We start from the raw sequence: 26,458 nt of genomic DNA on the forward strand, positions 1-26,458 counted from the left end.
TGTCTCTATATTGTTTTCAAAGATGCAGACCCCCAAACTACTCTGTATCCAAGCATTAAGGATTTGAACCTATTTGAAGCCAGTGTAGTGATCTGAAGAGAGGCGTGACATTTGCCCATCTTAGCTTGAGATACAGCTGTGTATTTATGCTGATAGTTGGTGGTCCACATGGGTGCATGGATACGAGCAGTTCTATTAGTATTTTGTTGGTATTGTGTTCAATGTGGTGGACATGGTGCCGAACCATTGTAGGGCACTCAAACTTGATCACCCTAATACAGCACCAGTGTAGGGTCACCAACTCATTTAATGTGAACCTTTTTAGGATTTTGAAGGAAAAATTAGTATTTGGAAGTTTGCATTTCCTCTAAGGACTTTGTAACTGTACAGCTCAATAGGAAGATCTGTTCCTAGTTAGTAACATAAAAGATGGAAGAAGTTCTTTAAAGAAAATATTACACTTCTTAGTGTAGGAGGGTCTGGGGGGTGATTGACCCCAGCTGGTAGTCAGGGGTTCAATACCACAGTTGGTAGACACAGAGAAGCGGTAATTGTCAGTTTTATATACGAGTGCATCAATAATAATTATCCACATTTCTGTTCACCATTGTCTGTGTTGAGTTTCTTCCTAAAACCCCAAAGATATTTAAATTAGGTTAAGTGTTGTCTCTCTAAAACACCCGTGTCTTCAGGCGACGCTGACTTAGTAGGTTTAGAATGTACAGTGAAAAATGAAATTACATTTTAACTAGTCAAAATTTTCAAAAGCCGATATCTGCCATTCCATTTCAATTTTCCCATTGACTCCTATCAGTTAGATATCACTAATTACTTTTAGCCTAGTTACAATCCAAATACCTTCAACTATATTTTACTAAATTTTAGATTCCCTGAATCACAATTTAAGTAACAATAAGTTAGACATATCACGTGTATTACTGCAGTTCAAATCGGTCAAAACAAAATTGCAGACAAAATTTTCACTTGTTCCCATCTTTAATTATAAGTTCAGTTGAAGTCATTTAGCTTTGACTATTAAAAATCGAATTAACACACATCTGCAAATCTAAAACTACATGTTGGATAATCATTCAGGAATTATTATGAGATGTTACGAGTAGCCATAAATGAAAGCATGCTGATTTTGCAAGGTCTAATAAATAAATAAGTTACCAGCAAGAACAGTTGTATTTTGGTGGCCGTGGTTTTAGTTTAATATTAAGTACAGGAAGGTTTGATTTTCAAATTGAAGAATGTTTATAATTGTTCAGTCGCAGGTTATCGAACAAAAATACAGTAATAGACTTACAACATAAATGAGTACGTGGGTTACATCCAATAAGCGAGTTCGGTTTTAAAAACACCTTTGGGCTGATCTCTGCATCTTTCGGCGTCCTAGTGACATCACATCGCACTAGACCGCACCGAACGCTGGTTTGCAGACTTCCCGCCTGGGATTGGCCAATGGCTAGATAGCGTGAGCTGCGCTCAGCCGCCTGATCTGAACCCGATTGGACAGCGTGTTGAATAGAGGCGGGGAGCCCACGAAGAGGACATGTGCTTATTAGCATACAGTTAATTTACATAAAGCGGGCGGCCTCTCCTGGAATGCGAACTGGAAGAGCATCTTCAGATGCAGAGAGGATGTGGTGGACGTAGCCAGATGACATTCTCAGATTGTGCATGACAATTAATAATTTGGAGGTATCGAAGCATAATAATAAAAAGATACATTCTCGGAATTATTCCTTTAAATTTCTCATATCCTCAGGGAATCGAGTGGCGTCGGTCATCTCATACCGAACAATCGAATGACGTGGGAAGCAAGTGACGGAGGAAGAAAAATGAATTTTTAAACCATAGAAAGGAGGACAGTTCAGTGACAATCAAGGATGCAACAGCAGAAGCGATAGATATTGGAATCGGGACATCTACAATCATCACGCTCAGTTGCTGGAGATCGATTCAACCGCCTTCACAAACTTCACGGGACACCATTCAGGATAACGCGAGTATTCTTGTATTTAAAGCTTGTGAAAGACAGACATGTGGACATTTCTGGGCATCGCCACGTTTACCTATCTGTACAAGAAGAGCGACGCCGCTTGGTCCTGTCCGAGCAAGGAGGTCATTCTGACGGCCCTGCTCTTAGTGGTGCTGGCCTTCCTTCTGTCACGCGTGTCGGCGCCTTCCCGCTTTCTGAGGTTGTTAGCCGCGCTGCCCCTCTCTCGGTTCTTCCTCCCCGAGCACGAGAGTCGAAACAAACAGGTAGGGGACGAGAGACACTTGTTCATGGTGTACCACCGCATCCCCCCCATTTGAGTCTTAATGTACCTGTAGGCACTTTTTATTTTTTAGTAAGCATGTGATGATGTGTGAGGGGATAACGAGCATCGGACTACTTCATGGAGACATGTTTAATGTTTAGTTTTAGTCCGTGTAAGAATCGGGCAGATTGTGGAGTACATTTTTACAGTGATCAATTTCTCCAATTCGATTCCTGTTAATGTAATGTAACAAGGATACATTTTGGTGCTGCACTTCTCCAAACAAATTCATTTTAAGTAAGTTGAAAAGCGATCAGCCTCTCATTGTCGAACCAGTTTTATTCTGCCAGGTCACGGAGCCTAACCTTGCAGCAATGGACGCAAGGCAGGAGCCAAGTCCATGTGGTACGACAGTTCATCACGTTTGACGCTCAGAAATTAAAGGAACCAAGCCAAAGACACACACCCTGTTTTGTGAAATGAAACTCTTACAAAATAGTTTAAATTGTCAATAGTTATTTTTATTTGCATTCATGAAAGTTGGGAGCATCCGTGCACTGATAGCGCGTTGCCTCACTCACCACAAGACGAATCACCTGGATTGAGACCCAACACAATACAAAATATAATTACAATGTTTCCATCACGTCATATATAAGTACAACATTTAAAAAAGTTTAATGCAATCATAATAAAGTATACTATTTATTTGTTCAACATCAATTTAATACTAAAATGTATAGTCTAATATGTTTACACATATTCGTAAAGAAAACAACAATCCGTATTCTTTGACTTAAAACGTCTCTCATTTTTGTCACTAATTGTTTGTTTTTTTGTCGTTTCGTCGCCCTTTCTAATCACTTTTGTTTGCAACGCTCCCATAAGTCACCCAGCAGTAGTCCGCCATCATATTATCACCCCGTCGTCCCGGGTACATTCTTTCCATGTCCTTGATATCCTGATGGGATATTTCATCCTGCTCTTCACTCGAAATTTTCCAAATGTGATTGCACATTCCAAGTGAACTTGGAGAATCATGTCGCATCCCAGTTCCTTAAACTTAACCAGTAACGTTTCACAATTTATTTATAATCTGGATCTTTATTGTTACCTGAAAACTTAGAAATTACTTCTTTGGATGATACTTAAGCCTCTCATTCCAGGTTGTTTATTTATTACGCCATCAAATTTGTTATTAGAAAGCAGTTTTCTAATATCAGGTTCGGACATCTTTCAGTTAAGCCTTAGACAAACCTAAAATCTTATGGCACGAAACCATAAAACTGACTTCATCTTTTGATAGGCTTTGCCAAACTGCCTCATTAAACCAACCTTAATAAGAGGCGGTGACAGCAGCGCTTTATATGAATCCACCAAGAGATATCTGACGACGTTTTTGGTACCAAGCTGCCGCTTTCAATTAGGTGGCCATTCCTTGTGAACTCAACGTCGATTCGTAAGTCTTGTGTCCCACTCACAGGCAAAACCTGGGAATTCTGTATGTCTTGAGCGCTGACCCATTGGCATTTTCTAGGGATGATTTTCAAAGCTTTAAACTTTTACTTTTACATAAGCTTTTATGTTAATATTAGAAATTATTAAATTCAAACAAATTATCATGAAAATAAAATACTGATATTTAATTATAATGTAAAAAAAAAACATAATTGAAAGCTAAAATGTCAGTCAGTCATTGTCCAACCAGCTATATCCTCATGGGGGTCAGCTGGAGCCAATCCCAGCCAACAGTGGGCGCAAGGCAGGAACAAACCCCGGTCAGGGCGGCAGACCACCGCAGAGCGCACACACACACACACCGACACACCAAGCACACACCAGGGACAATTTAGGATCGCCAATGCACCTAACCTGCATGTCTTTGGACTGTGGGAGGAAACCCACGCAGACACGGGGAGAACGTGCAAACTCCACGCAGGGAGGACCCGGGAAGCGAACCACAGGTCTCCTTACTGCGATGCCACTGCGCCACAGTGCTGCCCAAGCTAAAATGTAATTTTGTAAATAAATATTACGTGATGAAGAAAAAAATGTTTAATTTTTTAATTTAGAGCTCAAAAATATGTAAAAAACACATGAGATAATGAAAACGTTTTTTTCAATGTATACCCCGTTTACTGGGACAATTTAGAGTTTCTGCAAGAAAAGCATAATTGATGTTCATTTGCAATGTTGGGTTTTCTTTCCATTCAATTCAGTTTATTGTTGCCTTGTATTCCAACTGCAGTGATGTACGTTTGACATCGATTGAAGTCCTCTTGTCAGTCGTTATTTGTGGAGGCTCTTTGGCAAACTGCACTTCAAATCAATTCGGCTTGCTCATGCATAGAGCGCTTCACTGAGCGCATGCGCAGAGCGTTGTAACCCGTTCGGAAGTAAATGTAATGACTTCACAAATGGCCAATTACCTGATTTATACACATAAACGCGCATGTTTGTTTAAACAAACAGGAAAATCAAGGCCGTTTGAAACTGACTAACATAAATGGAACCCAAAAATAATGTTATCTGTCCATTGTTGAACTGTGGCTTGTGTTCTCAGGTTTCTGCACTCAGTTATTTTGTCAAATATTTAGTCACCTCACCGCTTTTTATTTTGAAGTACACGATTAACACCGTAATAGAACAAAATATCTATCCATCTTGAGGAGTTGAATCGTTCACGGGGCAGAAATCAATAGTGGGCGGGCGCCATTCACATCGGGGCTAATTTCAAGGGTCCAGTTACTGTATTAGGGCTCATTAATGCCTATATGACAACATTTCGTATAATGTCTGGAACTGCGGCGGCACTTTTTATCTGTTGCCTTGTCAGAAGTTGTCTTAGTTTTTAGTATTTGAAGCAGAAACCTTGACAACTTTAAGAAGAATCTGGATGATGTATTGAGACATCTGAGCACCCGGGTCCCAATTCAGGTGGTTCGTCGAGTGGTATGTGCTCCCAACCTAAGAAAACGGGGCTGATGGACTGAATGACCTCTCGTTTGTCAGATTTCTTATGTTCTAGTTTCCTTTTTATTTCGGTCATTCTGGTGTGTATTTGCTGCGGTGGGTTGGCACCCTGCCCGGGATTGGTTCCTGCCTTGTGCCCTGTGTTGGCTGGGATTGGCTCCAGCAGACCCCCGTGACCCTGTGTTCGGATTCAGCGGGTTGGGAAATGGATGGATAATATGTATTTATTTTTTGGGCTTCTGTTAAAAGCCACATTTCACTCTTTATCTTTTATATAGTGTCTTTCATATCTTACTATCCATCCATCCATTTCCCAACCCGCTGAATCCGAACACAGGGTCACGGGGGTCTGCTGGAGCCAATCCCAGCCAACACAGGGCACAAGGCAGGAACCAATCCCGGGCAGGGTGCCAACCCACCGCAGATATCTAACTACATTACATTTATTTATTTATTTGACACCTTAAGACCAGCTCATGGTCACACCGTGACAGTAGCGGGATTTAAACCCACAACCTCAGGGTCTGAAGTCCAAAGCCTTAATCATTAAATCACATTGCATATCTATCTATCTATGTCATTTTCAATGGCATGCTATTCAAACAATGATAAACAGATACAATTTACTTCAAAATGAATACAGAAACAAAAGCGAAAAAAAAATAAAAAAGGAGGAAAGACACGTGCGTGCAAAAAGCATAAAACAAAAATAAACAAAACAATCTTAAATTATAAACAACTTGAAAGTCAATCACAGGTGAATGCTTATTCTAAAATAATATTAAGGAATCCAATAAGAGAGAATTTGTTTTTTTTCTTATTTAAGAAAATATCTATCAGCCCTTCGAGGTAGCTAGCTCGTTAAAGATTTATTGGTGACGTGACTTTTTCGCTGGGCATGTGAGGAAGCCGTCCATTACTCATGTAAAGTAATCCCAATGCAGAAATACCTGCGCTCATTTTTATTCTGGTGAGCAGCCCCGTGTCGATTTTCCAACTCGTTTAGCCTGCTCATTGTCTTCTTCCGCATGAAATAACAACTCGACTCCTCGCGGATCGAGTTCGTTCACATTTGTCTGTACAGGTATTCTTCAAGAAAATGCTTCAACAAATTTCAGTTTACGTTGTGAATATCTCGGAGAAGGTGCACGGTACAAAAGTGTTGAAATCTGGAAAACTCCCGTTTAAAAAGCACTGGCGACTTTTCCAAATCGTCTCTCTTAAAACAGAGAAGCGTTCCGTGCGGCTCAATTGCTGATTCATTTCTACTTTCTGATTTACCGTAAAGAGATTTTATTTCAACTTGTACATTTTTCACCCGTTAACCGCTCCTGAAGCCAAACAAAATATCCTGAAACAGCCGCCTTGATTCAATCACTTTTTTATGTTAAAGAAACATGAAGTACAGTTGGCCATCCAGAAAATAAGTCCCCAAAAAGTAAACAGGACATCAACCGATGCGGTTTTTACATCACGTCAGTACGAATACGTGAGCAATGGAAGCTAATTTAGCCTACTTGGGCTCATTTTTTATTGTAAAACTGTTATGTACTGTACCTTCCTTACAATAGGCGTAATTGCGTTTTACTTATTTTTGTATGACTTAATACACAAAAAACAGATATCTGTATTGAAATAAATAAACAGAAATTTCAAACTCCCCAAATGCACTTGAATGTGACGTCACATGCACGTTCTAGGCTTTTGCATGACACTGGTGAGTGACGTCACTTGTCCTTTGTGTCTCGCAGTGGTAGAACAGAAGCGGCTAACCTTCTGCGCCTGCCGCGTAGTGGCAGCAACGCTACACCGCCACCTAAATAAATAAATAACCATGCCGGGATATCAGATGCCAAACGAGCGGTAGCGCAGTTCCTGCTTGTTTTATTTAGTGTTGTACCATCACGCACTTTTATTTTGTGCCTTACAATTAAACAGGGTGGCCCGTTTGGCTTCCAGATTGTTCCGCCGGACTCCTATAACTTACTCGGACGATTGTAAATTACATAATAAACGAGAATAGCTGCGTCAAATATTTACAATATTAAAAAGTGATTCTATGTAAATGTAAAAGTCCAAATATTCTCGATTGTGATAGAAACAAAATATAAATTTAAATCATATTCAACATCACTGACCTTGAAAACACGGGTGTCAAATTCCAGGCCTGGAGGGCCGCAGTGGCTGCAGGTTTTCATTCTAACCATCTTCTTCATTAGTGACCAGTTTTTGCTGCTAATTAACTTCTTTTGCTTTAGTTTTAATTAACTTGACACAGGCCCCTTAGTTGTCTCTTTTTTAATTAGCAGCCAAACGATAATGAGACACAAAACAAGCCGCCACATGAGCAGCTCACCTGTGCCCGTCACACAATAGATAGATACTTTATTAGTCCCAAGGGGAAATTCCCATACTCCAGCAGCAGCATACTGATAAAGACAATATTAAATTAAAGAGTGATAACAATGCAGGTATACAGACAGGCAATAACTTTGAATAATGTTAACGTTTACCCCCCCGGGTGGAATTGAAGAGTTGCATAGTGTGGGGGAGGAACGATCTCCTCAGTCTGTCAGTGGAGCTAATATCTGAGAATTCTCAGAGTTAATATCTGAGAATAATAGAGAAAGGTGAAGGTCTCGGTAATCTCTTAGGTCACCAAAACATTTTGACGAACAGAAAGTCAACATTTTTGGAAATGTCTGCTGTGGCAGAATGAGAGCAGCAACAGGCCACGGAATTGAATAACGGGCTTAATTAACAGCAAGAATCAGCTTCTCATTAATTGATTGGTTGGAGTGAAATTGGTTGGAGTTTGAAATCCCAGTTTAGCTGCTCATCTGTTGGCTCGTTTCACGTCTCATTTCTCTTTGGCTGTCATTTCGTGAAGAAACGAATCAATTCAGAGGACTGAATCCTTAAAAACAGGACTAATAAATGAAGGGAAAAGGAGTTAATTAGCAGTGAAAATTGGTCACTAGTGAAGAAGATGGTTAGAATGAAAACCTGCAGCCACTGCGGCCCTCCAGGCCTGGAGTTTGACACCCCGGTCTAAAATGATACCCCAGATTCTTATGTTTGAAATTTTATCAGTTTTAACCTTTTGAGTGTGACTGTTTGAGAGTTGGGACCACCAGTAGATCCATCCATCCATCCATCCATTTTCCAACCCGCTGAATCCGAACACAGGGTCACGGGGGTCTGCTGGAGCCAATCCCAGCCAACACAGGGCACAAGGCAGGAAACAATCCTGGGCAGGGTGCCAACCCACCGCAGGACACACACAAACACACACACACACCAAGCACACACTAGGGCCAATTTAGAATCGCCAATCCACCTAACCTGCACGTCTTTGGAATGTGGGAGGAAACCGGAGCGCCCGGAGGAAACCCACGCAGACACGGGGAGAACATGCAAACTCCATGCAGGGAGGACCCGGGAAACGAACCCAGGTCCCCAGAACCAGTAGATCAAATATCAAAAATATGATCCCATTTGAAATAGCAAAAAATGACACTCCTCATGTCAATATTATTGTCCATCCATCCATCCATTTTCCAACCTGCTGAATCCAAACACAGGGTCACGGGGGTCTGCTGGAGCCAATCCCAGCCAACACAGGGCACAAGGCAGGGAACCCATCCTGGGCAGGGTGCCAACCCACCGCAAATATTATTGTCATTTCTTCAAACTTTTGTCAAAGGGAGTAACATTGACCCCTTGTGTTCCAACCTCTCTTGGGCTCGGCTGATGTGGCCTGCACAACTTCAGGTCCTGATCATTTTTGCTGAAGACACCAATTGGTTTATTTTATCGTAAGGATTTCATTTCCTGCACAAAATATGACACACAATTGGCCTACAAATGTATTTTACTGGTGTAAAAATGGTGGTGGTGGGGGGTCTCAAAAGGTTCTATGTTTAGCAGACATCAAGATACAGTGCATCCAGAAAGTATTCACAGCTCATCATCACTTTTTCCACATTTTGTTATGTTACAGCCTTATTCCAAAATAGATTAAATTCATTTTTTTTCCTCAGAATTCTACACACAACACCCCATAATGACAATGTGAAAAAAGTTTACTTGAGGTTTTTGCAAATTTATTAAAAATAAACAAACTGAGAAATCCCATGTCCATAAGTATTCACAGCCTTTGCTCAATACTTTGTCGATGCACCTTTGGCAGCAATTCCAGCCTCAAGTCTTGTTGAATATGATGCCACAAGCTTGGCACACCTATCCTTGGCCAGTTTCGCCCATTCCTCTTTGCAGCACCTCTCAAGCTCCATCAGGTTGGATGGGAAGCGTCGGTGCACAGCCATTTTAAGATCTCTCCAGAGATGTTCAATCGGATTCAAGTCTGGGCTCTGGCTGGGCCACTCAAGGACATTCACAGAGTTGTCCTGAAGCCACTCCTTTGATATCTTGGCTGTGTGCTTAGGGTCGTTGTCCTGCTGAAAGATGAACCGTCGCCCCAGTCTGAGGTCAAGAGCGCTCTGGAGCAGGTTTTCATCCAGGATGTCTCTGTACATTGCTGCAGTCATCTTTCCCTTTATCCTGACTAGTCTCCCAGTCCCCACAGCATGATGCTGCCACCACCATGCTTCACTGTAGGGATGGTATTGGCCTGGTGATGAGCGGTGCTAGTTTCCTCCAAACGTGACGGCTGGCATTCACACCAAAGAGTTCAACCTTTGTCTCATCAGACCAGAGAATTTTCTTTCTCATGGTCTGAGAGTTCTTCAGGTGCCTTTTGGCAAACTCCAGGTGGGCTGCCATGTGCCTTTTACTAAGGAGTGGCTTCCGTCTGGCCACTCTACCATACAGGCCTAATTGGTGGATTGCTGCAGAGATGGTTGTCCTTCTGGAAGGTTCTCCTCTCTCCACAGAGGACCTCTGGAGCTCTGACAGGGTGACCATCGGGTTCTTGGTCACCTCCCTGACTAAGGCCCTTCTCCCCCGATCACTCAGTTTAGATGGCCGGCCAGCTCTAGGAAGAGTCCTGGTGGTTTCGAACTTCTTCCACTTACGGATGATGGAGGCCACTGTGCTCATTGGGACCTTCAAAGCAGCAGAAATTTTTCTGTAACCTTCCCCAGATTTGTGCCTCGAGACAATCCTGTCTCGGAGGTCTACAGACAATTCCTTTGACTTCATGCTTGGTTTGTGCTCTGACATGAACTGTCAACTGTGGGACCTTCTATAGACAGGTGTGTGCCTTTCCAAATCATGTCCAGTCAACTGAATTTACCACAGGTGGACTCCAATGAAGCTGCAGAAACATCTCAAGGATGATCAGGGGAAACAGGAGGCACCTGAGCTCAATTTCGAGCTTCACGGCAAAGGCTGTGAATACTTATGGACATGTGCTTTCTCAATGTTTTTATTTTTAATAAATTTGCAAAAACCTCAAGTAAACTTTTTTCACGTTGTCATTATGGGGTGTTGTTTGTAGAATTCTGAGGAAAAAAATGAATTTAATCCATTTTGGAATAAGGCTGTAACATAACAAAATGTGGAAAAAGTGATGAAGCGCTGTGAATACTTTCCGGATGCACTGTAAGTCTAATGGTATATCAAATGTTACGGGGTTTTGTACCAGAGAATCAGGAGGAGGCAGATGGAAGTCATTTGAAAGCAATCAGAAGTTATTCTTACTGCGTCATTAGTTTGAAATTTGTAAAAATAAAAACTTTTTCTGATCTTTTCTTTTTTCTTTTCCAGAACACGAGTTGTCAGGATGATGGGAGGTCTTTGGATTCAAGTAAGACAGCAGCCTCATTGAGGGGCATCTGCCCTGTCCTCAGTGACTCAGAGATTGTCATTGTGGGCGCTGGAGTCCTTGGTTCAGCCATGGCGGCTGTCTTGGGGAGGGATGGTAGGAAAGTGACTGTAATCGAGAGAGACATGAGGGAACCGGACAGAATTGTTGGGGAACTTCTGCAGCCTGGTGGATTTCGAGCGTTGAAAGAGCTTGGACTTGAAGGCAAGTCAGCATTGCACCAAGATGTTGCTTCATTGTTGCTTATTTTCCATAAACTATTGGAGTTGATGTTCAGGTCGTCCATCTGAAGCTAAGCATGTTTGGGCCCGGCCAGTACTTGGATGGGAAACCGTTTAGGAAAAGCTTGGGTAGCTGCTGGAAGAGGGGTCGGGGGCGCTTACCCTGTGGTCCGAATGTGGATCCCAATGCCCCGGTGTAGTGAGGAGGAATAAGAACTTAATCATAATGCATGTCTGTCAGCAGCCATACCACATGCTCTTCAGAACAGAAGAGGTCATCCACCTGAGGCTAAGGGTGGTCAGTCCAAACCAGTAAGGGGAGACCATCTAGGAAAAGATTGGATTGCTGCTGGAAGAGGTGTTGGTGAGGCCAGCAGGGAGTGCTTATCCTGTGGTCTGACTGTGGATCCCAATGCCCCAGTGCAGTGATGGGGACACGGTGCTGTAAAAATGGCACCGTCCTTTGGATAAGAAGTAAAACCGAGGGCCTGATTCTCTGTGGTCATTCAAGGTCCCTGAACATCCTTCATAAAGAGTGGGGTGTACCCTGATGTCCTGGCTAAATTGTCCACCACGGCCAGGTCATTTCAACCCCCTAATCATCCCCTGTCTCTAATTGGCTATCTCTCCCAACAGCTAGCGGCTAATGTGTGGTGAGTGTACTAAAAGGAAAATGGCTGCCATTGCATCATCCAGGTGGATGCTACACATTAGTGGCTCCCCACTCACTAATGAAAAGCGCTATATAAATGTAACGTATTATTATTATTTTCTGAACCTGATAATTCCAATTCATTGTTGTGGGGAGCCTATCCTAGCAGCAGCAGGAGCAAAGCAGGAATCAGTCTAGGACAGGGCAGTCGTCTATCACAGAGCCCACCCATGCAAATACTCGCACTCAGACAGAAGCAGTTTGGATCACCAGCTAACCTATCAAGCATGTCTTTGGGTACATGGAAGTACACAAATGGAAAATGTGAAAACTCCATAAGGACAAGGACCAGGATTCAAACCCAGAATGCTGCCAACTAAGGGTGGGGTGGTCCTGGCAGGACTGGGTGCAAGTTAAGGTACACCCCTAGCAGCGGCGGCCCTGGGCAGAGAAAGAATCGGTGGCCCCTTCGCCCGCCAATGTCAATATGGTATCTTAGGCATGGCGGATGGCCACGTCCGCCGTTCTCTTTCGTTTCGAATAACCAGATTCGTGTACTCGAAATCTCTTCGTTTTGCTTAGAATGGGTATGCGAATATCTTGTGTCCCCTGTCCGACCAGATATTCACTGTGACTATTGCGCTAACACTAATACTTTATTAAAACTCGGTGAAACATTAACTTGTAAGACGACTCGCCCACTTGCACTGCTTCGCTTCTATATGCGCGTGTCCGTAACTTGAAAACCAAGTGGCGGCCCGTGATATTCTCATTACGGCAGAACGTTATAATCTATATTACTAAACCACAGTTTAATTTATGCACGGACGCATCGAAACGCATGCGCACTGCACTCAAACGCAGCGGCTTCCCACAGTCAGTAGGTAAAAGAGCTCAATTAACGGAAATGCAAAAGGAGCCCGTATGGATAGACACAATGAACCAACGCAACAACAATGAACGAAGGCGCCCACACAAAGAATCCGCTGTAGTACAAATGCGCCGCGGCGCCCCAGAGTCAGTAGGTGGCGCCCACTTCACGACCTGTGAACTAAACATGAGGTACAGCGTGCACGCCAGGTTCTGCGACCGCCCACACCTAAACTTGCTGTGCTCCACTCTGCCAGCAGTCGGTGTCAGCAAAGGCAACGGAATCGCGTCTCCACAAAACGAAACCGCCTTAGTACAGATATGCTTATTTAATTAAATGACATTTCCCCAGACGCACCCACCCTCCATGATATGTCATCCATCCAAATATCGGACGGAACAGAAACTGATTGCCATTCTTGGATTTACGATTCTCTAGAGAATCGCGGGCTTACTTATACTACATATAGCTTACTGCTCCGACTCTAGCGACATTAGTAAATAACAGCGTACTAATTAACAAGAGGAACAATGTTTTTCGGCCACATTGCCGTCAGATGTGTCGTTATTTTCTCTTTCTGTTTTATATTCAATATATATTGGCGTGGCGGCCCCTGGGATTTGGCGACCCTGTGCAGGTGCACAGTTGGCATATGCCTAAGGCCGCCCCTGCCCCAAGACAGGGCACCTGCCATCATAGTTAGGACTGTCACGCACATGCCCAGTAGTCCGTATATAGGCCCGGTTCTAGAGGCAAAGCCACCATCGTACCATTTAATTTCATCCGCCCCCTTACCCTATAACTCGTTTTCTAAACCAGTGTATTTAAAATTAAAAATTTTCGCAATTTCTTAATGTCAAAAAAAAAAATAAAGAAAATGTCTTCGTAGGTAGAAGAAAACTTGACTTACGCATTTAACGAATCGGCGACAAGTTTAATTCATCAGTAAAATTCCGAATATAAACCGAGTGCCGATTATACACTTAAATTTCTTGAAAAAGACGTCGCCTCATATTCTCGCAAATACAAAACTCAAAAAGTCTATTTCTTCACATCACGCTAAAGTTAAGGAAAAATATTACAATTTATAGTAATACAGTCCCTTCATGCCACACTGTATGAACTAGATATGTAATACTTTATTATACTTTACCTCCCAATTTATGGGTAAAACGACTTCCAAAATTATATTTAAACTTGCGCTTTTAACAATATCAACGATTGTAGAAACAAACACTGAACACTACTACTACAAACTTTTCATTGTTGTGCAGCGTGCATGAGCTTCCACATTTCACGTGTTGTGACTTACCCGTTTTTCTTTGAAGCAAGTTACCGACTTTCGACGGGAAAAGACGAGCCTGCGTTTTGTTGAGCGTGGCTATGTTCGGTCGCCTTCGTGCATGCACCCTTTGCACGACCGGCAGAACCGGGCCTGTCCGTACCTCACGGTTATGATGCAATCTAAGGCACGACATTCCATTCCAGGGTTGCTGGGGTCCAGAGCCTGTCCTGGCAGCACTACACACAAGGCAGGAAGCAACCCTTGACAGCATAGCAACCCAATACACTTAGACTGTCTAGAGTTTGTTTATTTAAATACCTGTTGAATTTATGTATTTAAGTATACATTCTCAAAAAGGGACAAAAAGAATAATAGCACAAGCATCCGATATGATTCTCCTTTGCAGGGTCACTACGCTGAGTCTCACAGAGAAGGTCATTTAGTGGACCAGAATAAGAGAAATTAATAAAGTGTCAAAGCTTATTACGTTCACTATTATAGTTATTATTTTTATTCTTATTACCAGTACTATTATGAAGGAAGTTGAGAAGGCAGACTTGCAATACGCTGTAGTCGCTGTGGTGTGTCGGTTAGAACACATGGAACTAATCCAACCATTTCAGGAACACTGCTTTAATATTGAAATGCCTGAAATTCACATGAAGTAGAACAACTGTACAGGTAGGTGAGTAGGTGTGTGTGGTCTTAACAGGCAAACAACAAACTAAGACATTTAGTACATACAGTATACACAGTACGTTATTTCGCTATGCAATACACAAATGTCCAATAGGTGGCACTATAGCTTCACATTTCCAACGTAAGGTGTTTGCAATTACAATTTCAATGTTGGGGCGGCACGGTGGCGCAGTGGAGTTTGCATGTTCTCCCCGTGTCTGCGTGGGTTTCCTCCCACAGTCCAAAGAAATGCATGTTAGGTGGAATGGCGATTCTAAATTGGCCCTAGTGTGTACTTGGTTTGTGTGTGTCCTGCGGTGGGTTGGCACCCTGCCCGGGATTGGTTTCTGCCTTGTGCCCTGTTTTGGCTGGGATTGGCTCCAGCAGACCCCCGTGACCCTGTGTTCGGATTCAGCGGGTTGGAAAATGGATGGATGGATTTCAATGTGGTAACGTAACAGGTTTATTATATCCATATTAATACACAACATCTCAAAGATTTAATGCAATATCCCAATAATTTACAGGCTGAATCTATATTAAACAGAGTACATCCTCTACTGAATGGTATTAATGGGATCTACGGTAATAATAATAAACACTAAGTAATGTAAAATGTTAACTACTAAATCAGAACAGTTTTCTCTCTGACTTTTAACACTTGACTTCAAAATATGAACATAAGAACTTATATTTGGTCAACAAACACACAAACTTACATTTTCTGTTGGGCTTTCATGAGGTTCATCTCTCAAGCTCCCCAGCTCACTGCACACTCCACGGTTTTCAGGTGACTACGCTTCATCGCCTTAAAGGCACACAAGCCTTTTTTTACAAGTATTGAACCGTTATGTTTTATTACTATATGGCGATATAGCAATAAACTGAGATGAACTGAATGCCCATCAGTTTTCTAAACCTGCTTATCCAAAGTCACATTTGTGTATTTATCTACAAGTACACTGCAGATGTTTTATTGTATCAATGAGTATACGCCATAAATTACTGAAACCTTTCTCTAATGGTGATCCAGGTGCAGTCGAAGGTGTCGATGCTCACACAATAAAAGGCTACATGATTCACAACAGCGAGACCAGAACGGAGGTGGAAATTCCTTATCCTGTGGTAGAAAGTGCAGTTCAATGTGGAAAAGCGTTCCACCACGGACGCTTCATCATGGGCCTGCGGAGAGTAGCATCTGCTGAAGCCAAGTAAGTGGTGGTCACGTAACTCTCTTTAAGTTGTATGATAATGAAACTTCATTAGATAGATAGATAGATACTTTATTAATCCCAATGGGAAATTCACATGTAGGAAGTAACTATTTATTTATTATTTATTCATTTAATAAACCAGCACAGTGGGCTACTGAAGTATTTGTCACCATAATAAATCATCAAAACACAAAGGACAAACTGGTGTTTTTTTTAACACCAGGTACATAGTGCGTTTGAGAAGTATTCATCCCTTGAAAGTTTTTACATTTTATTGTTATACAGCATTGAATCATCGTGGTTTTTATTTGGCTTTGTCGACATTGTTCAGTTGATAATGACTCCTTAATGTCAACGTGAAATGGATCCCTGCAAAGTGAACCAAATTAATTACACATCTAAAAAACAAAATGGCACAACTAAATCATCAGTGGTCCAGCCTATTGGTTTTAGAAGTCATAGAATTAGTTTAATGGTGATCGCCTGTCTGGGGTTTCAATTCAAAATACCCATAATATCTTTTTCAAAACCCAGAATGACCAGGTCAGGAATCACACTTGGGCTGCTGGGGCTTTGCTGCGCCGGTGATCATCACTGTGGCTCTTTGCAGCTTACAGAAAGTTCAGACCAAGCTGTCTAAATAGATCAATGCCTTCTGCTTGTGACAATGGCGTTTAATTGAAACAAAGTTATTATCACTGCTCATAATTAACAATATTTTCATTTCAATAAAAGGAGCTTGTGCGAATTTTCCATTTTACAGGTCTGCCTTTCGTAGCTGTCTGTGCTGCTCAAGATGTTGGATGATGGTTGGTTCAATGGCTGGATAGGATGAATGGATGGATTTTCCTTAACATTTATCTTCTTTTATGACTCTGGTGTGACATTATAATAACAACAATAATAGTACAGTAATCATTTACATTTATATAGCACTTTTTGCACTCCTCAAAGCATTTTACATGGAGAATGGTGAGCCACCACCAAACTGCAGCTCTGACAGCAGCCATTTTGTGTCAGTTCAGTCTCCACACATTAGCTGTTAGGTAATGAATGGGTGAAATAAATAACCAGTTAGAGACAGACGGTGATCAGGGGGCCAGAGTGACTAGGCCATGGCGAACAATTTACCCTGGGCATCGGGGTACACCCTATTCTTTATGAAGGATGCCCAGGGATCTTTTATGACCACAGAGAATCAGGACCTCCTCTGAAGGACGGCACCATTTTTACTGCCCTGGGGCACTGGGATCCACAATCAGACCACAGGGTAAGTGCCCCCTGCTGGCCTCACCAGCACCTCTTCCAGCAGAAACCTAAGGTTTTCCTAGATGGTCACCCATCCTAGCACTGGCGTGGACTGACCATCCTTAGCTTCAGGTGGATGACCTCTTCTGAAGTGCATGTGGAATGGCTGCTGACAGACGTGCGTTATAATTAAGTTCTTATTTTATTATTTTTGAAGTTATTGGGTCCCGTTGGGAATTTTGAATTGTGAGAAACTCAGATATATTGTTTTCATGTGGTGTAAGCTATTATTTATTAATATACAGTACTTGAAATATTTTTGCACAGTTTCAATGGCATTTTGTTTTCTGTAGGCGCCACTACCATCACCGTTAGCGATGGTATAAAGATCAGCTAGAAAGATTCGTGATTATTTTGGTCTGTTTGGTTAACAAATTTTGTTTTTGATATTCTGACTATGACTGGAGTTTAAGCAGGACTGTGGAGTTGGTAGATAAATCCTTCGACTCCAACTCCGACTCCTTAGTTTTCGGTACTTCTGACTCCGACTCCTCTGTATTTAATATTCTAATATATTTTCCATGTTGATTGAAGGAAGGCAACATACACGTCGTCATTTAACCTCAGAACTACTGGCTAGGAAGCCGACTCTCAACCATATTGGCCAGTTTAAACAAAAGACATGAGGGCACAGCACACACCTCCACCTACATCATCACACTTATTCACACTCACATGAACTTGTTGATCACATTATATCTGAAATAAAATGAAAACACTTTTTGTAATGTACCATAATCTAGATTACGATATGTGAATGGCAGGTTGTATAATAACTCGGCTGAACTTCACACACAACTATGCACTGAGCTTTATTCTTACATCAGAGAAGTACTTCATTAGGACTGTTGTTTGTGAAATGGGACATTTGAACTTGCTGAATTTTTGTTTTCATTACAATTTAAAAATTTATTAGGAGTCGGAGTCGGTACATTTTTGCTGACTCCGACCCCGACTCCAGGTACCCAAAATTGTCTCCGACTCCAACTCCTCGACTCTGACTCCACAGCCCTGAGTTTAAGTATTGGGTTTAGCATGACAGCAGTGTTCACTGATTAATATTTAATATGTATTAGTTGATTTAGGGTTTTCGGAGTTCAAGGATTCTAAATATGATATTTGCTTTTTGTTTCAGATTATTCTAAAAAAGTTATAACTTTCTTTTGGTCCATCTAAACTAGTGATGGTAGTGCACTGTGTAAGATTAGGCTTTCCAGTATTTACAGCAGTTTGCTAGTTTATTTGATTGTTATCAATATCTGTTTCATCAGTAATGTTTTCCTATTTAGTGTACTGTACATATTCACTTATTTTTCTTTACAATTTGTATACTTTTTTGTATTTTCAGTGTAAAATTTATTGAAGGCACCGTTACAAGTCTGAAAGAGGAAGACGGTCGAGTCACTGGTGTGATATATAGAGACAAAGAAAGTGGGGAAGAAAAGGTATTTTTTATCTGTGATATATAGAAATGTGTTATGTTGCAACCTTTGTAAAACCCTGGGGTGTGTACAGCCCCCCTAACCTCGACACAGACAGGCCTCACAGCAAATAGTTTATTTAGAAATGGGGGTGCTACCTTCGCTCCCCACATCTCAGCACAGTCCTCACTAAATGGTACACAATGCTCAGCCCCTTCTTTCTTTCGTTCTTTCTTTATTTCGTTCTTTCTTTCTTTTCCTGTCCGACTCTACTCCTCCTGGCAAGCTTTGTCCTCCACCTCCTGACTTTGGCTCTCCTTTTATAACGCACCCAGAAGTGCTCCAGGTTCTTGATGACTCGTTTCCAGTAGCTGCAGCACCCCCTGGCAGTGCCCATTAAACCCAACAGGGCTGCATTAAACTCCAGCTCCCACGGAGCCCTGCAAGAGTCTGAGGCACTGCTGCAACCCAGGGGGGCTGCCGGGGGAGGTAAGGCTCTGGACAGGCTCCCTCCTCCGATCCTTGCAGTATGGAGGCATCCCAGCCAGGCAAGGGCCCTGGCCATGCACCACACCCTGTTTTTTTTTACTTTTTTTCAATGTTTTATTATGGTTTGTTTTTATTATGAATTGTTATTTTAATGTAATTTCTGTTAGTTTAGCTTATGTATACAGTATAGTGTCTTTAAATATGCATCCAATTACATGTATTCTTGGGGTGGACGTCACTGCTGCTCGGGCCTCCCTCTGGTGTTATACACCCACAATACACATGCAGCATAATAGAACAAGCATGGACACAGAGAAACTAAATACACAAAACTAATATAAAAACAGAATAATGCAAATAAGTAACATAGAAAGCAATATTATAACTAACAAATGAATCAAACATGAGCAAAAACAACATAAAAAACGAATTTAAATGCCATCCAGCGCTGAAATGTGACATTTTCTATTTTCATTATGTAGTAGTAAGGTGATGTGCGGTGTTAGCCATTATGGATGCAATGAGAAGTTAAGCAAAATGACACCCATCTTTGGTTAACTGAACAGGCTTTCCAGGCAGCTCGGGCCCCTATTTTCATTATGAAATTCTTACTTTATAAAGATTCCTCGTTTCGATTTTTTTTTGAGTTTTATGGGTTTTTTTCTTTCTTATAAGTAATCTATATATATATAAAATTCTTTTCGCGTTTGAAACGGAAATTACGTATGACCACGTGATATGGAAATTACGTATGAAACGGACATTACGTATGACCACAGAACATATTATAATACAGGAACTAGCCAGGCGCGTTCTGACAGAGAAGTTTTATTTATTCGTCCACGTGACTGTCGCTGAAACTGCCACATTGTAACTCTTTTTTAGTTGGCTGTACTTGATAGTAGAAGAGATGAGGAAAACAGCTTTGCGTCTTTCTACTTTTTAACTGCGCCGAGCTGTAAACAATGTGAAGACGAGACCGCCTTCAGCGGCGAGGGGTCGTGAGAACAAAGTGGATGCTGGGAGGCGCGGAATGTCGGGCTGCTCCGCCGAGTCGACAGCTTCACAGTTTCGGGCAGCGTCCTCTCTTCTCGCACTGTTTGTGACACTTCAAGTCCCCCGTCGGCTCCTGGGAGAGTGGAAATCTTTGCGAATGAGTGTAATCGGCGCCATCGAAGCAGGACTCTGTTTGTAAATTGCCCAGCACAACTACAGTAATCCCTCACTTATCCCGGGAGATAGGTTCCAAGGCCGAACGCGATAACTGAATTTCCGCGAAGTAGGGACACCGTATTTATTTAATTATTTAACATGTATTTGGACGTTTTTAAACCCTCCTTGTTTTGTTTACAACCCACCCTTTACTCTATTAATAACAGGGACAACTGCTACGCAATATGAAATTGGTAGATAAGTTTACACTTACTGTATCGTGAAGTACACTTAGCAGCTTGTAGGTGGTCATGACGTCGTTGACCTTGTTGCAAAGATTCCTAAAGCAGATTCCATCCAGACTACACCCTTATCATGTCCACTTGCAACTCGTTTTGCGCCCTGGTTAAAGGACACTGCGGCCGTAGATCTTATATGCTTTTCCTCCTTTTTAAATAAAAATAATCGTGGACTCATTGATGCTGTAATGGTGTCCTGCAGCGGTGTAGCTGCTCCCTTCCTTCAACATATCCAAAACTTTTACCTTTTCTGCAATCATTTGCATCTTCTGTTGGCGCTTGGACACGGCCCCTGAAGCAGGAGCACGTTAATGCTGAATGAGTGAGATGAGACTTCCTGGTTAATGCAACACTCCGTCGCTGAGCCAATCAGCAACACACAGGAACTTAACTGCGTGCTCTGATTGGGTAGCTTCTCAGCCATCCGCCAATAGCATCTCTTGTATGAAATCAACTGGGCAAACCAACTGAGGAAGCAAGTACCAGAAGTAAAAAGACCCATTGTCCGCAGAAACCCGCGAAGCAGCGAAAAATCCGCGTTATATATTTAGATATGCTTACATATAAAATCCGTGAAGTCATGAATCCGAGAAAAGTGAACAGCGAAGTACTTAATTTCCCTTAAGGTAAGTTCGGGTCACTAAAACCCCACAACATTCAAGGTTGCTTTTGTGATTAATTATTTTAACAAGTAAATCACAGGCATGTAGTGCAAGGTTGTCAGGCAAAAATTTGGACGATCACATAGAAAATGTCATTTCTATACCACAGCGGTCGTGTAGCGCCTTTCACAAGGGATCTACTACTTACCTGTTGTGTTATAGCGCCTTTAAAATGTAGTTTACCCGAAACCACTCCAGTAGTGCTCAATGTATCTTTACTTCTTAAATGTTAATGTTTTACTGTTTAATAACTTATAGACTACATTTTATTTTTTTCCCTTGCACTCAGTGAGCAAAGCCACTGGGTAATCAACTAGTGTTTAAAAAATCTTGGGACTTTTTATACATTTTCAACTTTTTTGGGGCCTGTATAGGCCGAAGCCTGCATGTAGTAGTTGGGAACTGGCTGCATAGAGGTGAGGTTACATTAGAATAGACGAATAATATACCGATTGTTGATTAAACTCTTACTACTGTATAGTAAACTTATGGTTTTGTTTTGTTAAAGGAAATCTATGCCCAATTGATAGTGGTTGCTGATGGATGCTTTTCCAGATTCAGGAAAAACTTAATCTCTGGTAAAGTCAGCATTTCATCCCATTTTGCTGGCTATATCATGAAGGTAAGGATGAAAGATTGATGTGTGTCTGCCATTTAACATGTTAATATAGGACACACATGCAGCATAACTATATGGCTGTCATTGCTACAGATCTTCTGCTTAAAGAATAATCCCATCAGTATGACTTCAAAACTGTTTTTCATTATTCCAGCTTCTAAATGTTAATCTGTTGACCATACGTTTTTCTCGTGCTTTTTATGAGTGTAGTGTGAGACCATTCCTGCTAGAAGAGAACTTAGTACAGGTCCAGTAGCAGAACACAATCGGTGAAAGAAACCTCTGGCCCATCACACGCCATATTGTGAAGGTGCACTAATGACTGGCATTTCTTATCTAAGGCCAGTCTACTGTCATATCCAGACAGAATTAAACATTAAGGCCGCCATCACAGCAGGCTTGCATATTTCTGGTGGTCATTATATGATGAGCTTTTTCCCCCATTGCTTCTCTTCTTCTCAAGGGCAACGATGGACAGGGTGGGTTTGACACCTTTACACTGCCTTTTAAGATTGATAATATTGCATCTAGAAAGGAAGTTAAGTGTATCAGTCTGTTTTTTTGTGAACAAATCTTTATTAAAGTCAATAAACACAGGAAATTATTACATCTATTTACTTTAAACCAAATAGCTAGTAGAAACCACCCCCATCTACCTCTGGCACCCACACCCTGTCCAGCAAAGAGCACCAAGCTACCACAAGACTAAATGAAATACTGTGTAATAATGTTACTGAAAACTATATTCATTATTATTATTTACTATGAAAATGAATGAGAGAGTAAAAGAGCTACAAATCAAATGAAGGTATAAATCAGTCCTTGAGTAAGTGCTTGGGTGAGATCTGTCAGACTAAACCACCTCCCTCAAGCAATCTGATGAAACAGACTTGAGATTTCTGAGATTGTCTAGATGACTGATGTCAGTTTTGGTTTGTATTCTGACAATATGTATTTATATATCTGTTTCTTTTAGAATGCACCGCAATTCAAGGCAAATTATGCTGAATTAGTTTTGGCTAACCCCAGTCCAGTCCTCATCTACCAGATCTCTTCCACAGAAACACGGGTCTTGGTAGACATCAGAGGTGAAATGCCAAAGAATATAAAGGATTATATGATTGACCACATTTATCCACAGCTACCAGGTACTGAACACAAGTGGACTACTGAGCAGTTCATATCAGTTGCTTTTCCTAATTACAGTTTTAAAGAATTTATCTATACAACTAAATATACTAAAAACATCAAATCATATTATTAAAGTAATTAAACTCTTAATTATATTCTAAGTTCACCTTGAATTTTACTTTCACAGCTAATGGTTTGTGATTACTGAAAGTGTCTCATATGGTGCACTCCTGTGTGCATGTCGGCCTGTTATTGGTAACGATATACAGCAGCAGAAAATCTCAATGACGTGCAAGGTGTCTGCATAGAGGATGGGTTGAAGAAACAACACTTTAAATATTTTTTTCACCTCCAGTTTAAAAAGTTAGCCCCAGATTTTAGCATTAAAATATTACAGACTAAGGTGTCCAAAAATATAAAATCATTATCTCTGAAGTAATTTTTCCTGAAAATCAATAGGCTTCTACCATGTGATAGTGCTAAGAGCTGTGTGTGCCACGTTTCATTTGGATTGAGTGATTCATTTTTTAATTATTCTGCCCACACACCCACATCCAGATACTCAAACAGAAAGTGATCCAGTCACGTTCTAGGATGCCAAAAACATGAAAATCTGTTGAGTACTCAAATTTGAAATGTTAACCCCATCACAATATATTTGCTATATATAGTCATAATAATAATAATTCTTTGCATTTATATAGTGCTTTTCTCACTACTCTAAGGTTAAGGGCCTTGCTTAAGGGCACAACAGAGCAGAGTCCCTATTGGCATTTACGGGATTCGAACCAGCAACCTTTCGATTACCAGTGCAGATCCCTAGCCTCAGAGCCACCTCTTATATACAAGTTATTTTGTCCAAATTGAAAATGATTTTATGCTCTTTAATAAAATCCCTGTGTGCGTCCATGTGTCCATGTGTGTGTGTCTTCTGGTGAAGTACGAATGCGCGGGGCACGGTGCGATGCTTCAAAGGCCGCCTGACGCGTCACACAAGACAGAGAGGGTGGGACCTATAAAATATCGCGCGGCCGATCCAATCGGATTTCGGTAAATGAGGTAAGACCTAAAACATAACACACGAAAAATCCAATCGGGCACTGAGACGCGGAGACCAGCTTCCCCAAAGAGGTGGGATTAGTGTGTGTTGTTCACTCTGAGGATGTCAGATTTGCGAATAACAAAGTTGGCCCGGTAAAGTGTAAAGTGTTTTCCTAAATATACGAATTTTCATGATATTACAATAGGATGACTTTTAAAAGTAGGTTTATTTTCACGCACATAAAATCTGTTGCTGGGGAGACGCCATACATACAATAATCAGCTGCACGCCAGTACAGATTAAAATACTTGCTAGAGAGACGTATTACTGTGAGAGAAAATTAAAGGCACACAATACAGTGACGCATATTACAGTCACATACAAGCCAGTATTACTGTACTTTGCCAACATTCCTCAGACTGAAGAAGCTGCTTGGATGAGCAGTGAAACGTATCTACCTAAAAAGAAAGAAATCCAGTTTCCATGACTCAACTACCAGATAATTTCACCTGGATGACTGAGAATCTTCACAGACATACAGACATTTCATATAATATCAGAGAACCATCATGCATAAAAGCACAAACTCAGGTTCTTACAAAGTGTATGTATTCATTTGTTTCAGAACATTTAAAAGAACCTTTTCAATCGGCAGTCCAGAATGATCGAGTGAGAACTATGCCTTCGAGTTTTTTGCCTCCATCACCTGTAACTAAACCAGGTAAAGTACAATATGCCATTTTATTTTCTCATTTGAATTGTAAAGTGGGCGGCACGGTGGTGCAGTGGTAGCGCTGCTGCCTCGTAGTTAAGAGACCTGGGTTCGCTTCCCAGGTCCTACCTGCGTGGAGTTTGCATGTTCTCCCCATGTCTGCGTGGGTTTCCTCCCACAGTCCAAAGACATGCAGGTTAGGTGCATTGGCGATCCTAAATTGTCCCTAGTGTGTATGTGCGTGTGCCCTGTGGTGGGTTGGCGCCCTGTCCGGGGTTTGTTTCCTGCCTTGCGCCCTGTGTTGGCTGGGATTGGCTCCAACAGACCCCTGTGACCCTGTAGTTAGGATATAGCGGAATACATATCAGCCCAGGGTGAGTCCTGAATGAGCCTCAGAATCATTTAGGGTCATTAAAGGATGAACTTCTTTTGCCGTGATTACGCCTTGGTAGAACTCTCTCTACTGGCCCCTGGTGTCTCTGGACCCCTAAGTCCTCAGCTGATCTTGACAGGAGCTTATCAATTCCTTATTGTTAGATTGTGAGACCCTCCTGTAAACTGCTGGTTGACCTGCTTTTTAGTGTTCTGGCAGAACATAACATGTTTATATTCAAGCCACTAGTTTTTCTTTCTTGCACTGATGCCCTAATGGACCAGACCTATATTTTCATTTACCCAGTCTTCCTATACTTGTAAATACAGGACCTTATTCCAGGTGCATTATGTATGGTTGATTCCGGTTGATGCTGTTAAGACAGACTCTGGCCTACTATTCATCTTAATTAAAGGTGTGTGTTGTCTGCCTGATTGTTATTCCAAAAGATGGCACATCACAAACATTTTTAGTAATAAAATGCACTGCATTTGTCATTCCAACAGAGGACACACCACAAGCATTAATACTGCTTTTACGAATCCCATACCAAATTAGGGTTAGGGTTATGTGAATTTCCCCTTGGGATTAATAAAGTATCTATCTATCTATCTATCTATCTATCTATCTATCTATCTATCTATCTATCTATCTATCTATCTATCTATCTATCTATCTATCTATCTATCTATCTGTCTATCTGTCTATCTGTCTATCTGTCTGTCTGTCTGTCTGTCTGTCTGTCTGTCTGTCTATCTATCTATCTATCTATCTATCTATCTATCTATCTATCTATCTATCTATCTAAATGGCGTATAACAGAGATGTATGCATTGCATGGTGCACTGCAAACATTAGTACTGATGTCTATATTGACTACTTGGATTTCAACCCATATTACATGCGCAGCACAGCTTGTTACTTTGTGATCTGATTGCAAAGCAGCTGCATGGTGAATAAGATAAAATTTGGAGTGGAAGATGCCATTATAGGTCTGCTCCAGAAGGCTGGACAAAGCCAGCAGCACTGTGGAAATTCTGCTTTTTGATTTCTCCAGTGCCTCATTTCTATTAAGGGGTAAACTCAGGGGTATGCAGGTGGATGAGGCTGTGGTGTCTTGAAAAATGGACCATCTGTCAGGCAGACTGCAGTTTGTGAGACTCAAGGACAGTAGGAGCAACACTGGAGCACCACAAGGAGCAGTCTTGTCACGTTTTCACCCCACATAGCTTGTACTATTAATAATAACATCAGGTCATTTCACTGGCAGAAATTCTCAGTTGATTCTGCAGTAATGAGAT

The 26,458-nt window shown here is 41.5% G+C and overlaps 1 protein-coding gene across 1 annotated transcript in view; it reads left to right on the plus strand.

Annotated features, from left to right (window-relative positions):
- The first annotated feature begins 1,572 nt into the window (after nt 1–1,572).
- sqlea (squalene epoxidase a) overlaps nt 1,573–26,458 on the plus strand; it is a 33,319-nt gene continuing 8,433 nt past the window's right edge. Inside the window, exons 1-7 of the mRNA XM_028817615.2 lie at nt 1,573–2,268; nt 10,971–11,232; nt 15,769–15,946; nt 18,606–18,702; nt 21,789–21,902; nt 22,876–23,047; nt 24,698–24,793. Of these exons, the coding sequence (XP_028673448.1) occupies nt 2,047–2,268; nt 10,971–11,232; nt 15,769–15,946; nt 18,606–18,702; nt 21,789–21,902; nt 22,876–23,047; nt 24,698–24,793 (1,141 nt within the window). The 5' untranslated portion in view covers nt 1,573–2,046. The remainder of the gene's footprint in view (nt 2,269–10,970; nt 11,233–15,768; nt 15,947–18,605; nt 18,703–21,788; nt 21,903–22,875; nt 23,048–24,697; nt 24,794–26,458) is intronic.

This window comes from Erpetoichthys calabaricus, chromosome 13, assembly GCF_900747795.2.
Source record: "Erpetoichthys calabaricus chromosome 13, fErpCal1.3, whole genome shotgun sequence".
NCBI classification, from domain to species: Eukaryota; Metazoa; Chordata; class Cladistia; order Polypteriformes; family Polypteridae; genus Erpetoichthys; species Erpetoichthys calabaricus.